Here is an 18460-nt window from a genome sequence, read left to right as displayed (position 1 = left end):
AGAATATAAAAGAAGGAGAAGTTATATCCTCTTGCACAAACTAAAACAAACAATACATTGTGATACTTTTTTTTATATCGAAGTGAAAGTGTAATGACATATTAATAAGGTATCAAAAGAGATTAAACCCATTAATTTGTGAAAAACATTCTATTGAAGAGCTTACACAAGTAGCACAGACAATAATGAATAAGTAAATGATTTGAGTTAGAATAACTATAAATGGGAGTAAGTGCTACAGTGTGTATCAAACAAATTTAATGAAAATTTTAGAGGTGTAATATATTCATAAAATATTGAATATATTACAATCTAAATGCCAGAATATGAAAGAGCAACTTCTCAGCTTTTCAAAAATACATAACCTTTACATCTGACACCACAATGAATCAAATAAATAGATGTCAAAGACATCACATACAATTTATTTATTTTTTCCTCCAAGTTTAGGCAAGTAGAGGCCGAGGTGAAACTCTCACTGATGCATAAACTGGGGGATTTCTTTATGACTGGAAATGGCCATGTTGGTATAAATTTCATGAGATTAAGTTATTATAATTTTGGATAGACCTTTTTTTTTTGGGGGGGGGGGTTATGTCCATGAATGCAAGGCCGAAAGGTGGATTTTCTGACTAAATCACCAGTTTCCATGCACTTTTACAAAAACTCAGAAAAAATGTCATTCAGATCAATGAATTCAGTTACCAATGATGTTAGTGATACAAGAAAAAATATTCATATTCTGAAAAGTTCAGCTAGTAATATTCGATATCTTCTTATAGTTTAGCCCTCTAAATATAAATTACCTTAATTATGATACGCACTGTTTATTGCACTGACATTTTCATAGCAATTTAGAAAAAAAAAGCAGCATGCCTTTTTTTCTTAAATGGAAAAAAAATCTAGTAAATTTGAAATGTTGACATAAGTGGGATGAATATCACATAAAATGATTTTATAGACACTGAAAAACATTTGCCTGATATAGTGTTAAAATACATTGTTAAAATACATTTTGAAACATTTGAAACATATAGAGTTGAGGCCAGACGTTTACGTACACCCAGGGAATTAAAAGAAAAGTTGACACTTGCAAAACATCATAAAATTTACTGTATCTTATAAAATATTTGTGCTATCATGATAAATTTGATATAAAAGAAATTAGTATATCATGCCCCTTCTTCACATTGCTTTGTCATCAGGAGCTGAAAAATATTGAGGTGTCATTTTTTCCCCAAAAATCTTCATATTTTAGACAAACTTGAAATAAAACCTTGACAAAAAAATTTCATATTTGTGCTAGTTTCTTCTCAACACAAACATTTCAGATTACACTTTTTAGTTCAATGGTGACATATCTTGATAGAAAATGTAATATAAATAATAGATTTGACATGTCTCTATTTTTGTGAAACAATGTTTGAAAATATAATAACAATCAATAGAATACATTTGGCATGAATATTACTTCTTTTTTTTTCAAAGAAAATTTTACCTGAAACATACTTTAATCCCAACGTCATCCCAATTATGTGAAAGAGCTTAATATGCTCTTTCATTTGATAACAAACTCATCGTGGTAGTATTTATATTTCTGAAGATATAGTAAATTTTAGGATGTTTGGCAAGTGAATAAATTTCAGTGAATTCCATGGGTGTCTGTAAACTTTTGGCCTCAACTGTATGTACATACATATGTATGTGGTGTGAGGTATGATACTTTTTATTTGAGGTTTGTGAATAGGAGACTAATTCCATGCCTGGAATTTGTAATTTCACATGTTATACAATTATTAAAATGAATGAGTTGTAATTCAAAGTTTACAATGCAAACAATATGGTAGGAACATGCTAAACAAGATAAATGAAGTGTACCCATCCCACAAAATATGAAAAGTCCATGATCTAAATCTCAACCACCTTAATGAATTCCATCAATCTATTTTATATCCTATACCCCGTCCCCCTTAAAAATATACCCCCTAATAATAAATAAAAACAAAAACAAAACAAGATTTAAAGTTGTTATGACTATTATTCATATGGATCAAGTACCGAACTTTTATAACTTCATCAAACTTAAAACAAACATTAACAGAATAAATTAAGACTGCAGCAAAAATGATTAGCTACATAAATAACATTTAAAATAACAACTGCACACATGAACCGATAACAAAACACAATGAACATAAACAATACTAGTACATATATCAATACATTAATAATCTATATATAAGTAGCTCTCATTGCTTTTGTAATGGATAATTCTTTGAATCTCCAACCTGTGGTGACACTATAAGCTATACATATCAGAATCTGAGTTGAATTGATAAGACAAAAACACAATAAGTATGTGTTCAACCCATATTTAAAAAGGAAACTCAAATATGAAATATTTTTAGGAGAACAAATATTGAATTGGTGACAACAAAAACGTAATCATTTTAAAATGTTATCATTTGAATGATACTTTGATTCTACTTGGCCCATATCATTCAATTGCTAACAAATTGCCCCTTTAAGCGATATGATCATTATAGTCACTGATATAATAGTTTTCTCACAATAATATATGAGCATTGCAGGGACTATATTTTCTTTAAAACATACACCATTTAAATATTTATTTCTTTCTTCACATGCCATGAGGATGGAACTTTCTTGTAAAATACAAAATATAATCTAATCAGGGTCATAAAACTGGTGAGAAAACCTTAAAAAACTTTTTATAACAAGATTTCTGAATATTTCCTTATATAGCAGTAGTCATAGTAAAGTGGACAGTCCGACAGTCATGCAACTACAATGAACATTTTGTATTATTATGTTAGATAAATCATTAACAATAAAGATTACATAATATACCATAATATTATTCAGAGCCAAAATCTGCTATTGCATCCCCAAAAAAAAATTAAAGAAAAGTAAATAAAGGAGGAGTAAAAAATTTACAATATCTTTGTCATATGCTCTTTCATTTCTGTTTCATTGTGTCCTTGATGGATATTATGTGATAAGCTAACTAGAAAATTGTACTTTATATAGTATTCTGGTCATTCTAACAGTTTTCAATTCAGGCGGTAATGATGAAAGGTAAAATTTCTCGATTACAGACTGATCATATGTGAAAGTGGATAAGACTTCTGGATCAAATAATCGGGGGGAAGGGGGTAGAAAACATGCCCTACCCTAACCCAGACCACCACTTCTATAACAAAACCAGGGAACATTTCATAAAGCATTTTGTTGGTGCTTTTTCTCTCTAATAAAATTGCATCAGCCAATTAGATGCAAGGATTTATCATTTAAAACACATGTGCTACTCTGTTTTCTATTAAAAATGAAAGAGCGGTGCATTTTATTAGCACACGTTTCTAGCACATTAAACAAAGTTTTTTTTTAAACTTAATTTCATATAATCTTGATTATCTATTACACACAGCCCACTATTGCCTCTATTTTGCAGAAATCCTTTCCAAAGTCAGCAAAGGCTAATTACTATTGCAAATAAAACTGCTAAACAGGTAGCAGGTTCACATAAACCCAATTTCATAAAAAAACACATGGAAACAATGAAATGCATTAAGTAGAAATTATCATCATGATAAATACAAATTACACAAAGTAGATGAAAGCCTTTTTCTCTGATCATAAAGGGATCGACAACACAGTATTTCAGTATTTTACAAATTAGAAGATTTCATGTCTAACAGTTGCTTTTCTTTTCATATCAATGGTGAAAGGATTGTAATGCAAGATTAAGTAGTCTTTTCATTATTGGTGCATATATATTATATACTATGCATATTATGAATATAAAGCAATCTATGTTTACTTGCCCTAGTCAATTACGGACTGTACACTCTTAAGCTTGCCACATACTACACAATCCGACAACAAGATTTTAAAATAAATTGCACTTTACATGAAATATGAAAGTGCCAATAGGTAAAATTACTTCATTTCAAGTTTGGCATAATGCCAAGAATACTAAAATCAGAAATCTGCTTTGCTGCAAATCACAGTGGATTGTGTAGTGTGCTGGCTTTACTGTTGTTCTTTTGGTTCAGAACTGCATTAATTATAGAACAAGTGCTGTAAATGAAAGGATTTTCAACTAGATTCATTCTGGTTACAATTATGATTGATCTGTGACTTGGAGTGCAATGAAAAAAGAAATTACCTTTTATAATCAATCTGGTTACAATTATGATTGATCTGTGATTTGGAGTGCAATGAAAAAGAAATTACCTTTTATAATCACTCTGTAGAGAGGATGATATTTCAAACACATTTCTTAAATACTTGTATTTCTAATATGATGATCAATATGAGCCCGATAATCTAAATTTTATCCAAGGAATGAGTGTGACCCAAAATTTACTAAAATTTTAAGCCCCATGCTCTAGATAACTTTGGTTAAACCTTTGGAAAATTTGTAATATGCAGAAATCAAATTGTGTTTAATGGGTTAACATATAGGTATATTAGAATTGAATTGCAAGTCTACATTACATCATATGACCATACCTTATTTGAAAATACATTATAGCTCAAGCTTCAGCTGATAGAGTCTCATCAACATATAGCAACCAGGGTTTGAAACAAGTCAATGCAGTAGCAACCCTTGGTAAAGAATTGATCCAAATTACCAGGTCCCTTAGAGAAGATGTGAAGTCATTGGTCCTCTGGAAGATTGTGTATTTACAAGCATTTATGCTTTCTCTATAGCAGTCGGGTGAAATAACATAAACAATATACAGACAAAAAAAAAAGAAACTTGAAAAATCCACTGTATTTGTTCCATTTTTCAAGACAAAATATGGCAAGGTCAACAGCGAGGCGTAAATTCCTGAAGCACTGATCATAATACACCAGTAACATCTTGACGTAGGAATCATTTACTTTTTTTGGCAAGTTCTGTTCAGATTTCAAAATTGTTCTTCAGTGATATTGTTTACATCACCCGGTTCCGTACTTAGTGATATCGAAGGCACCTTTGCGGAAGAACGGTGACCACTCACAGAGAACCTGTTTTGAGATGACGCGGCCGGGACCAGGAGCAATGGGGCACTTTGGGATCTTCATACATACTTGCATAAGGTTTTGGAGATATCTCTGGAAATATAATTTATTCAAAGAATATGGTCAAAATTCAAAGGTGTGTTAAGGTAATAAAAGGGGAGTTTGAGTCATTAACTCCAGCATAGGCAAAAATATTTGATATTTAATACAAATAATTGAAAATTGTAAACTTTATCCTGATACCTAATATGAAATGCATAGATGGGAAAGTAGAGCTTGAAATTTTGCTCCAATTTCAGTTAGGAATAAATCATAATTGAACAATTCTCTTGTCTATGTGGTAATCTATTGTTTAATGACTGAGATCATGATGTGGGATACAAACAAACATATTTCATTTGTTGGAAATAGAAAATATATATATATATATCAAAATAAAATCAAATTAAATGTCAGATAACTAGTTTATCTCCTTGTCTTTGTTCATAATCTGACATACATCAATATGAACAGCAGCATACAATGAAGAACATTTGAATATAATGTTATGTTACAAGAGCTTATGAGAAGTTTCCAAGAATTACTATACCTCTAATTCCATCCTTCTCCTTAGCACTACCCTCTCTGATTTGTTACCAAAAAGACGACGAGGTGGAAACTGTAAGGCATTCACCTAGAGAGGTGGAAAGATGAAGTGTTTCTTTACATTCACTAATGACTTATAACACTTGAAAAAACTTTCATGAGCTAGCTATGGATTTATGAATACTTTGGGGGAAAAAGGTTTTTAGAAGATCCTGTGCATATGACGAAGCTTTTGAGACATGTTTCAAAATAAATTATGGAGAACAATGTTCGAGGATGTGCTTATGAGTGGTTTAGATTTTAAAAAAGAGCCAAAGTAAAAACGACTCCTGTGAGCGAATTGTGAAGCTTCCAAATCTAAGCGCACATTTGATTCTCTAATGGCACAATTTTCAATAAAACGACACCACTGATTATTGAAAGATAATTATATGCTTACCTTATTTAGTGTATATTATTTATGCATGAGCATTGCCATGGAATTTGATCAGGAAGGTAATCTCAAATGGACTTTATATGTTCCTCTAAAATAATATGGTTATCATATGAAAGTGTTGCATTCTACTGATTCAGACTCTCGCCTGTTAACCAGAGGATCGTAGGGTTTGAATGTAAGCTATGGGGTTGATTTCCTTCAGCAAGGAATACATCCACACTTTACTTCACTCAACCCAGGTGAGGTAAATAGAGACCTGTCTGGATTAAGTTCTTGAAATGCGTGCACGCTGTAATAAGCTAAGGGGCTTAAGTCCTTTGGAAGCACATAGGGACATTATATGAAAACGTGATATGCGCTATACAAGAACTGTGTATTTTTATTAAATATACTCGTCCAAGTACACTCTTTTTTAACACCATTCTTTCTATTTTTTATTATTTTTTTCTATTACCTTTTTTCCCCTTAAAAATCATAGGAATGCAGCCCCCTACCATGGCCACACCTGTTACATTACACAATAACATATGGTCATACAAAATAATCTGCTTACCTCTTTGTATTTCCTTCTCAAATAATCATGAAGCTCCCTGAATCTCCTATACCTCCTGAAAACAATCCAGGATTCATTTATAACTTTCACCTAAGAAATATACATGAGAGAAAACAACATATATAAATGCTGGACAAGAAGTAGTAATAGTAAAAAATGTTGTTACATAAGAAACTTTAAATCAGATCTGGTTTTAACATGTCAGGTTGTATGCTATACTCAATGTAAATGTCCAACATGTGTTGGTGGTCAAATTATGCAGTACAGTGATTGTACTTAAATGTATACTAATTATTCATTAAACTTAATTTATGAAAATTTTCTTAACTGAGAAAGTTCTTTAAAGAAGCATTCATAACATTTCCAGGCTAAAACATATACTGGAAATAAGAAAAAAATGCACTTCTCAAGAAACAGTTCGAAATATTATCAATGCAACAGTAATCCAAAACATGATTTAACTGACATCACATTATGTTGCAATAAATATACAATTCTGGGTTAACTACAATAGAATATAGCACATTTTTAACAGAAACATTGCAATATGCCGCCCTACAAAACTGTCATATACAATCACTAAATAGCTGTGCAGAAAAAGCATCACAATGACACACAACACTAAATCAACAAAATGAATTTATAACTTTTAGACAATTCTTTTCAGTAAGACATTTTTTATGCTTTTTCTATAAATCTATACCTCCCCTGTATTCTTTCAGCAATGGAGTTGAGGCTGAGTGATACAAGTCATGAGGCCATTGTATAATTGTTTCTTCCACAGAGTTTGTACATGTGCCTAGACCCAAGGGTATGACCATAAAATATTACCTTAATTCGGCCTCAACGCCAGCCCTGTTACAACCGATAATGTCGCAGATTGCGACATTATGCCAAGAGCGTCCAACGCATAATGTTGTAACTTCTCTAACGCATAACGTCACATGTCGCAACGCATAATGTCGCAGCAAATCTCTAATGCATAATGTCACACGTCGCAACGCATAATATCACAGCTGTATTTTCTTCAGGACTCGAGCTACAGATAAGATATAAAATATGCTTTCACTAAGTATTTTGAGACACGAGAAAGAGAATTAAGTGATTTGGAAATCAGGATTACTCTTTGTATGGATATTTATCGGCTGATTGTCATTTCGTCTACTGCCATTTTGCCCACTTTCACAAGGTCTAATATCATTTCGACTACCATTAGTTAGTCAACTATCAACATAGTCCAATAACCATTTCGTCTTATTACCATTTCGTCTAATAGCCAGTTGGTCTAATAGCCATTTCGTCTATTATCATTTGGTCTAATTGTATTTTTTCAATTAGTCCAATATCCACTTTGTCCAATATCATTACGTCTATGACCTTTTGGTCTAATTGCCAATTGGTCTAATAACCACTTGGTCTACTTTCATTTCGTCCATGTTCCATTTGGTCTAACTGCAGTTGGTCCACTATCATATTGTCTAAACCCATTTCGGCTAATACTAGGTAATCATTTGGTATCGTTGCCATGGGTCCAATCACCAATAAGTCCAATCACCATCTCGTCCAATCATCATTTAGTCCAATAGGCATATTCATTTCATCTTATAAACCATAATGGTCTACTGGCACTTGACCCCTACAGTGACTCTCTGTATCATTGCCGACTTGTTGTACTACTCCTGTTTTGTGGTTCAGATCAGCTCGCGTGCAAAAAAAAACCCTCTACCATCCGCCGACAGGGCATAGGCGGACCCAGAGAAAGGGCCCGGCCCCCCCCCTACTGGCGGCAATGATACAGAGAGTCCCCATATGGGTCTAGTGCCAGCAGACCATTATGGTTATAAGATGAAATGAATATGCCTAAGGGACGAAATGGTGATTGGAGCCATGGCAACGATACCAAATGATTATTAGCCGAAATGGGCTAAGACAATATGATAGTGGACCAACTGCAGTTAGACCAAATGGAAAATGGACGAAATGAAAGTAGACCAAGTGGTTATTAGACCAAAAGTGGTAATAAGACGAAATGGTTATTGGACTATGCTGATAGTTGACTAACTAATGGTAGTCGAAATGATATTAGACCTTGTGATAGTGGGCAAAATGGCAGTAGACGAAATGACAATCAGCCGACAAATATCCAAAGAGTAATCCTGATTTCCAAATCACTTAATTCTCTTTCTCGTGTCTCAAAATACTTAGTGAAAACACATTTTATATCTTATCTGAAACTCGAGTCCTGAAGAAAATACCGCTGTGACATAATGCGTTGTGACGTGTGATGTAATGCGTTAGAAATTTGCTGCGACATTATGCGTTGCGACATGTGATCATGATGTTATGCGTTAGAAAAGTTACGACATTATGCGTTGACTGCGACATTATGCATTGGACGCTCTTGGCATAATGTCGCAATCTGAGACATTATGCGTTGCTGTGACATTATCGGTTGTAACAAGCCCTACATCCCTCTCCATGCACCTCTATTCATCCCAAGAATACTCACATGTATTTCAAAGACAAAGTATGAATCCCATCCATGTCCTCTTTGCATAAACCTCGGAAGTGTGATCTGAATGGGGTTGTCAAGGGCTGCGGTGTGAGGCGTCTCAATGAATGTTAGATTCTGAAGAGGGGAAGATTAGTGGGATAGAGAAATTGGCATACTCCCTTTCTAAATAAGCTACACATAATCCCGGAGAGCGGAGAATGTGCACACACTGTGTGCGGAAAGTGTGCATATAAGATCAAATACAACTGAATTTTAAATTAATTATTAGATTTTCTGGTTGATTGTGTGTGAAAATGAATGGTGAGAATTGTAAAATCTGAAATATATTGAGCAAGATTTTTACATTATATTGAAAACCAAATGAAATACAAACTTGGTTCACAAACCATGTTTCTCGCCTGATTTTGCGATCCATAAAATATGCAAAATGATCTCATGACCCCTAGATGACCTTTGACCGTATCATCCTCAAGAACACATGTGTGGTATTACCCAATGATTATTTTTACCAAGTATAAACTCAATTGATGCAGATATAAAGAAATGAGAGCAAGTTGAACATTAACTTGAAAAGGATGGACATGACCTCATATAGTTTGACTATTTGACTCCTATATGACCTTTGACCCCACCATCCTCATGAACACACATGCGGTATTACCTAAAGGATCAATCGTACTAAGTATAAACATAATTGATGCACAAATAAAGAAAAGAGAGCAAGTTGAACAAAAACTTTAACATTTTGAGACAGACTAACAGACCAAATAGACTAACAGACCAACGGACTAACAGACCAACAGGAAAAGTGATTACTAGGTCTCTGCCAAACTTTGTTCTGGCGAGCCTAAAATTCCCTAAAAATGCTGAAAAATCACAACAATAAGCATATAATGGCACATGATATATCTTACATTAGAGAGAAAAGACTCATCTAATGACAGAATGTATTGCTACATGTAAGACATCATGATGTGAATGTACATGGTCTATTGCTAGCATTTAGGACAAAAAATGCAAAATTTATATGTGTCCTAAAAAGGTGAAATCACTTACCGATATTCTATTATGATTTTCCTCTGGAGAGCTGTCAGCGTTGGCATTCTATATATAGACAAACAAATAATATTCATAAAGGAGTCCATACAGGTAACAGGATAAGCATTGTTTTATCCTAGGCTGGCTCAGCCATGAATGAGATATGGCTGTCCACACATGAGGACGAGACATCAGGCTTCGAGGCCAAGAATGCAATTTCCTACCTCGAGAAGGAGCTGACCTCAAGGCATACAACACAAGGAATAGATATGAATTTGAAGGCATCTGTGATGAATATGAAGTACAAAACAAATTGGATTTCATATTGCGTGACAATGCAGTAAACATGTAGCATGCATTTACTGTGAGCTTTCAGTCAGATAACCAAGTTAATCCCATCGCTAGTAGTGAGTTTGAAGAGTTGGTTGATGGTGACTTGTGGTAACAATGGCCAGACAAAGCTCAAGAAGACACAGACCAAGTCATCAACGGAAATGCTATAAAGCAACGTCTTCAATGTTTCAAACATCCACTTTGGTTGATAGTGGCAGATGGGTTGAAAGAAACAAGGTTGATCAACTAAGCGATGAGTAAAGCATCAAAAGCTCAAGGGAAATTATTGGCCCAACTTTATTATTATGTTTCATTAATGACATATCCACCAGATTCTACGCTGATGATTGTACATGTATTTAACATGTTTAATGATATATATATAGATATATATATTTCTCTACATCTGTGTTTAAGGCAAATTTTTTTGTCTTCTTTCAATGTTCGTAATGCGCCTTAACGCCCTCTACCTTCGATTTAACATCTAAATGTGTATTATAAACCCATTCATAGACTTCGCCCTTACGTACATGTAGGATGTATGCATATATATATAAATACTTTATCACACTATGTTTATTATGTATATATACCTATGTTGTCAGTTAAAATACTCATATTACATTTATTCTGTATAATTAAATTCTGAGAATAACCCTTGTAATACTTGGGTTAATTTAACCTCTGTTGTCTTTCCAGAGAGACTTGTATGCATAAAATCTATTCAATAGAAAATGTTCTTTTAATGAAGTATTTGAAGGAAAATTTGGCCCAAACGACAGCATTCCAGTGAATCCGATTTCACAAAAATGTATCTGTGGCATGCTAAGGGTTAAGAAGAGATTTATCGAAATACATCATTTAACATATTTCTCCATTCAATATTCTGAGACCTTATCTGTCTCTTTGAGACATTCTCTAACTATATCAAAGCTTTAGGGAGGGTTAAACTTTGGAGATTAATATACATGTATGTTTATATATATATCTTTTTACCAAGTCAAAAAAAATGTGATGGGACTGAATGAGTATGTAACTTACCAATGATAGGATAGATGTCCTCAAATCAGCAAGGGAATGACTCCTAAATAATTATAAGAAAAGAAAATTATTCATATCATTAGGACATTTTATTCAGGAAGAAAAAGGTTAAAAGAGATTGAATTCCTAGTTTTGTCTGAAAAGTGGCATCCCTGATTTGCATATACAAAACCGTTTTTTTTTTCTCTCTTTCTCTCTTTCCCCTCCTCCCCCTTCTTATATTCTTAGAAAGAATTTTGATTGTTCCATCTCTCTTTCTATTTTTATCACTCCTCTTTCCCCTTCCCTCTCATTATATTTCATCTATCTCTTTTATCACTCTCTCATGGGTCACTGTAAAAGCTGTCATCTGTTGTTCACTTTCTAGTTTCTCTCTTCCTTCTTATTTTCCTCTTCTTTTTCCTTTCCTTTCCTCCCTCCATCACTCCCACAAACCCCTCTCTCTATTGACCTATCTCATAGCTAGTTGATGTCTCATTTCAATCCTCTCACGAGCCACCCTCATGGCTGTCAGCTGTTCCCTTTCTGGACTCTCCTTTCTTTCTATTTTCCTCTTCTTTTTCTTTCCTCCCTCCATCACTCCCACGAACCCTCCCCCTCTCTTTTGACCTACCTCATAGCTAGTTGATGTCTCATTTCACTCATCTCTCTCTCATGAGCCACCCTCATGGCTGTCAGCTGTTGTTCTCTTTCAAGTTTTTCCCTCTCCTTTTCCACTAGGATGGCATTCTCACGTTCCATCTGTTCTTCTAGGAGTCTCTTCTTTACCTCCTCCTCCACCAGTCGGTTTATTCTGTCAATCATTGAAAGAAAATAGGTCATGCACAAGTTCCTTAGACAAAGAAGCTTTAGAGTTCCATCAACTTGACAAAATGGTGAGATATTTTATCTTGTCATGTCAACTTTAAAGTGATATTATGTCAACAAGTTGATATATGTGATCTTGCTATTAAAGTCGACTTAATACTCTTTTTATGTTGACACGGCAAGATACATCTATTATGCATCTTGCCATCTTACAACTGTTTATAAGTCAACCTGGCAAGATAAAAATATCACCACCTTGTCAAGTCGATGACACTTGAGAGCTTCCTTACTTCGATGTTGTAACAATAATATATGACTGTGGCTCGAATGAATTTCAAAACAAATCTTAACCCGTTGAACACAATTTACTTTTTATTATAACCCACATTTTTTAAAGATTATAGCCCAAGTTATCTCAGGTATAGGGCTCAACTTACAAGCATGCTCAGTCTCAAAGTTTCTAACTTTATCAAAAAAATTATTCTCCATTCTTAACTTTGAAATATGAAGAATGAATATTACCTTTCCTGATTCTCAAGATCACTGAGTTTACTTTTCTCCTCCTCTATTCTTTCAAGCTCTCTCTTTCGCTCCTCTTCAAAGTTTTCTCTTCTCTTTACCAGTTCTTGCTCGGCCTGCTGCATCTGTTCCTCAAGGATTTGAACACTCTGTAAATGTGCAGATGATAAATAAAAATTAAAGTTGTATTAATCAAGCAATGAAACTCTTATCATCTTCATCATTATCGCCAACATACATGTATGGGTGTTCACATATCACAATAAGCGATAATTGATCAAACTTGGTCATAGACTCAAGGAAAAAAAAAGCAATGGTATAATTAAGAATTACGAGTACTATGCCCAGATATGATGGATTATGGAATAGCTGGCTTTTTACAGTCAGATGATTTGAAACCTTGCTCAGTTGGGAGCAAGACAGGTTTACCCATAACATTCAATGACGCCTTATGACTTGGTACTTAATCTCTATGACATACCTCTAGTTTAGAGTTGAGTTTCTTCTGCTCTACTCTGAATTGTCCTTCCATGAAGCTACCAGTCTGGTTGAGTTCATCCAACTTCGATCTCTCCTTAGTGATCTCCTCTAAGACCCTGGCTAGTTCTGCTTCACTGGACTTGAGTTTCTCTTGGTAGTTCTCCAGGATCTCTGCCTGTTTGTGTTCCATGCTGTCCACCTTGACCTTCTGGTCCTTGATGGCAGCCCCTCCTGCATCCTGGGAGTCAATCTCGATGATCTTCTGCTCCAGATGGCCGATCTCTTTCTGGAGACCATGCTCCAACTGATGGAACTCATTCTTGATGGTTGTCCTCTCCGTTTCAAGCTTCCCAACAGCTGCCTGCTGCTGGTTGCTCAAGTCATTCTGTTGCTGGTGGTAGTTCTTGAGCTGTTTCTCCATATTAGTCAGCTTTGTCTTCTGCTTTTCCCAGCCCATTGTCCTATCCACCACTTCCTGTTCAATGAACTCCAAGTTTGCCGCCTCAATCTGGAGAAGGCTCTTCCACTCCTCCTCTAATAGCTTCTCATCTTTTTGCTTCTGTTGCTCGAGGACCACAAACTCTGCCTCAATCACCTTCTCCACTTTCTTTTCCTCATCGTCCAAAGAGTCTCTTTCCTCAAGAACAGCTCTCCTTCTCTTGCTGACCTCTTTCAAAGTTCTCTCCAGCAGATCCTTCTCTTCCACACTTGTAAACAAATCATTATCCAGCCTTTGTTGCCCTTCTCTCTCCCTGTCATCCAACTCTATCTTTTCACTTTCTAATCGCGATCTCTTCTCCCAGATCTGTCCTATCAAGAACTCTGCCTTGGACTGAATGTTTTTCTCCTCTTCTTCGATGGCATCCAGCTGCGTCTGTTTCAACTTTTCAAACTGGTCCCTAGCTTTGGCAATCTCACTGCTTTCCCTGGCTAATCTTTGTTTGACTGAATCTTCCATCTGGGAAGAGATCTTCTGAGCAATCTCCTGCTTGGCTCGGAGTGCCTCCAGCTTCTCTTTCTCCACCAGGAGAAAATGGCGCTCTTCGTCCCTTTCTTGCTGTAGCTTCTCCTTCTTCATGTTAACCTCATCTTGTAGCTAAGGAAGAGAAAACAAAGAATAAAACCTCACTTTAATTTCTTATCTGATAATAAATTTATGATTTGAAACACAACATTATGATCAATGCACATGATTCTTGTTATTGTTTTACACACTCAAACTACACTTCAAAATGTAATTGGTTTATTTGTTAAACTCTAAACTAAATTCAAACACCAAGATGGAAATATATTAAACCTATTCAATTAAGAATATTATTCTGAGTATATCTATTATCTTAAAAGTGCTCACTCCTAGTATTTGATTTATCTACTTTGACAAGCAATCTACTATTTTTAAGATTTTAAAGCTTAATATCACCTTTTTCAAATTATACTAAAAGAAAACAAACCACAGAATTAATTTTGGCCTACTAATTGTGTTTATTTTTAGCAAGGAGTTTACACATGCAAATTGAAAAGTGGAATTTGTGAGCAAAAGAAACCGACCTTCTTCATTGCCTGTTTCATCTTAGCCTCCTTCTGATCCACCAATCTCAGATCTTCTTTATGTTTCCTCTCATGTTCCTCTAGCTGACGCTCTAGCTCTTGCTTCTCTTTGGCCAATTCTTCTATAGCCTTAGATACCTCTCCCGCCCTTTTGTGTTCAAGTGCAGACAATTGAGCCTTTTCTGCATTTAGGTCCTCTATAAAGCAGTGAAAAGGCAAGTGAAATATATTAAGTGATATTCTGAAGTCGTGATGAATACATGTAGCTCACACCATGGTTTGAATTAGTAGCTATTGGGTCCAACCGGGAGCCAGTACTAAAATATGGATAACTCAAACATTCACTATAAAAAAATATATTTATCTGTTCATAGGCAACATAAATCTTGGATATAAACCTTAATTATGTACAGCCTTTGTTCAGAATGTGTATCATAGAGACAAGGGAAATCATTTAAGTCTATAGGATCTTGAATAGGTACTTATGGGTAGGCATATATACATGATACAATCTAAAAGTTAACGCCAAGCTCAAGAAATTTGCTCAACCACTTGAGCAAGCAACAGCAAAAAAAATTGTCTGAATTTAAACTTTAATCAAATGGTTGAATAATTCTTACCTTCCATTTCTTGTCTATTCTTCTCCATCTGCGTATCCACCATCCTCTTAATCTGATCTAAGGAGTTTCTCTCACTCTCCAGCTCCTTGAGCCGCTCCTCAATATCCCTCTGATGTCGGGTCTTCTCCTTTTGGAACTCCTCCAACTGCTGCATGATGTCAATGCTCTGTCGCTTCAGTCTCCGCCTCTCATGCTCCAGCCTCCGCTCTGCCTCGGCCGTCTCCTGCTGGGCCGTCTCCCCTTCCTCCCGGAGCCGGTCCAGTGTCGACATACGTTCGGCCAGGCTCCGCTCCTGGGCTTCTTGCTCCTGGATCCGGGCTGCCTCCTGCTGCTTGTGCTTCTCTTCAAGCTCCTGGATCTCTGACCTATGATAAGGAACATATTAAAATGATCAGAGAAATCTTGAAGGAGAGTATCACAGCAGGTGTTAATAAAAAATACTTGAAACATTCAGAATATTGCTGGTGTAAGCTGTTAAGGAGCTTCAGATCCTTGGAATAAAATATTAACAGGAAACAGTAATATATAGATGCATATCAGGCATAAATGTTTGAATCTTTCATGTGGATTCACACAATTCACACTGAAAACTTGTATTCAGTGAGGAAAACTATTACAAATCTCAATGATGTACAAGACATTCAGTTGCATGCAGAATTATTCAACCCTTGCAGTTAGGATGTATGTTTGCACATACATGTACAACATCAAAATACAAGACAAGTCAATGGCCTTTAATTTAATCAGTTTTAGGAATTGTGTCCATTTGTGCATGAACAGATATGGTCAATTGAGCAAGGGTTGCAACATAATTCTTCCTCAAGATATATAATGTTCAAGCCCAACTGTATTTACCGTACCATGCATAGTGTTAGTATATATGTATATGATGTAGGTTAGTTTAGATAAAGAGCAACAAAATACTGAAAAACAAATGTCAGAGACCTCTAATTTTATTTTTACCAAGTAAGATTTATCAAAATACTCAATGCAAATTTCAATTTCACATGGAAATGAATAAATTGAACTGAACTTTCATTTATAAGATCTTTGATAAAATTACATAACTTAACACAGAACCCCTCTGCTCCATTATTTATTTTTATTTACAGTAATACACATTCCTCAAAACACATCAACTCTTTGTGCGCTGGACCATGAACCCATCTGTACTGAATTATTTTCAGGAAGGGAAACAATGCATTGTTTGTTGAGTGTGAAATGCGAAGTTCGCACGGCACCGAGTGTGCATTGGTGCGAAGTACGCGTGGAAAGGGTTAAGAGCTCCATGAACAGAACACAGCAATGTAGGCTCACTGCAAATTCATTTTTCAATTGTAGGACCTTTACCAAAATTAAATCACTTAACACAGAAAAACTTCTCCTTTCTTATTCATTCTCTATTCAAAAGAATACTAATTCTTTTAAAAAATTGCAAGATGAGAGACATTCAATTATTCTCTGAGAGTTTCATTTTAAGTAAAATCAAATAACTTAACACAATAGCCCTCTCTTCCCCTCCAATATATACTTCTAAACATCGTACATACAGATATCAATGATAATAAAAATGTGAACAAGACAAAGAAAGCAAGGATTGCTGGTTCCAGATGGACAACATATAACACATACATAATGCAAGGTATTCCCAGATATGCATACCATGCTGAAAATAAATAGGACTGCAGATTTAAATTTTCAAACTATTATTAAAAGGAACTACTCATTTTGACAGCAAAAAAAGTGACTAAATTTAAACCGCATGAGTGTCCTTTCTTTTTCCAACAATTATATGAAAAAAAATCATGAACCAATAATCGCCCTCTGTAAATTTAACTTTTAACTGTAAGACCTTTCTGTGAAACACAGAACCATCCCCATCCATTATATACTTGTAAACATCAACAAAATACCACTGCAAAACAAGACACCGTACAATGGAAAAACATAAAAAAAAATACTTGGGTGAATCATAACTCAATATAACAATACAAGGATACATGCAATGACTTGATGATTTCATATGTACAACAAATATTATTCATAAATGTGCATGCAATACTTAAAACAAAATATGACTGCAGATCAAGAATATCCAACAAATTAAAGGACAACTCATTTACAGCTTGATTGCTCTTTTCTTTTTAATTACTTAAACGACTCCTCCTGAAATTATGGATTTTTTTTTAAGGTAAACATGTATTTCCTCCCATAAAAATGTATGATATATAAAGCTTTGGAAACAATCAGCAAAGCAAACAGCAGATAAAAGCATAAATACATAGCTTAAGAGAATGGTGACACAACATTTGCTCCTATGATAATTGCTCTAGGCTTTATTTTTTCTGAGATGTTAGGTTAGGGTTGCAATAGGGCTTTATTTAGGTTTGGAGAAGGGCAGTACTAAATCAGTACTTAGTCATTCAATTGGTGTGTGGAATTTAAAGCAGAGCAATTGTCACTGGGGCAAAATGTTATGTAACCAAAGGAACATAAACAAAATCACTTTAAAGTACATCAGCTGCAAATGAAAAAAAAAGCAAATCAGAGCAAAATGGCATTTCACATACGTATTGATATTTTAGAGGCTCATCTTTAGAAATGCTTCAAAATGAAAACATATCGTTGGGACCCTGCTTACAAGCACTGTGCTTATTAAGGGTATCCCTCTATATTAAAATAATACGTAATTGTATTTCATGTCAGATTTTTATGGATATGATTATTTTTAAAGATGGTAAATAAATTGAAATTGAATTGAAATTGTTAAAAATCACTACCTCCACAAAATGAGATTCATAAAAAATTCCTGAAATCTCAGTGAGTCAAATAAAGAGCAGCACAAAAAGACTGAATACACATGTGAATGGCCAAACTAAAATTTTGGCACTTCTATCATTCCTAATGACCGTGCAAATGGAAAATAATAAAGAAAGGGTGGGGTGGTTCGTCAG

At 34.7% G+C, this 18460-nt stretch overlaps 1 protein-coding gene across 2 annotated transcripts in view; it reads right to left on the bottom strand.

Annotated features, from left to right (window-relative positions):
- Window positions 1–581: 581 nt before the first annotated feature.
- LOC129265522 (kinesin-like protein KIF16B) overlaps window positions 582–18460 on the bottom strand; it is a 30977-nt gene continuing 13098 nt past the window's right edge. For both annotated transcript variants that reach the window (XM_064101915.1, XM_064101916.1), the window contains 11 exons: window positions 15507–15871; window positions 14887–15083; window positions 13340–14434; window positions 12862–13007; window positions 12146–12325; window positions 11533–11575; window positions 10177–10224; window positions 9115–9234; window positions 6606–6695; window positions 5621–5704; window positions 582–5124 (listed from right to left, as the gene is read on the bottom strand). In XM_064101915.1, the coding sequence (XP_063957985.1) occupies window positions 4969–5124; window positions 5621–5704; window positions 6606–6695; window positions 9115–9234; window positions 10177–10224; window positions 11533–11575; window positions 12146–12325; window positions 12862–13007; window positions 13340–14434; window positions 14887–15083; window positions 15507–15871 (2524 nt within the window). In that variant the 3' untranslated portion in view covers window positions 582–4968. The remainder of the gene's footprint in view (window positions 5125–5620; window positions 5705–6605; window positions 6696–9114; window positions 9235–10176; window positions 10225–11532; window positions 11576–12145; window positions 12326–12861; window positions 13008–13339; window positions 14435–14886; window positions 15084–15506; window positions 15872–18460) is intronic.

Source organism: Lytechinus pictus, chromosome 7, assembly GCF_037042905.1.
Source record: "Lytechinus pictus isolate F3 Inbred chromosome 7, Lp3.0, whole genome shotgun sequence".
Lineage (NCBI taxonomy): Eukaryota > Metazoa > Echinodermata > Echinoidea > Temnopleuroida > Toxopneustidae > Lytechinus > Lytechinus pictus.
Note: the sequence above shows the minus strand (reverse complement) of the source record. Positions and strands in the feature narration are given on the sequence as shown.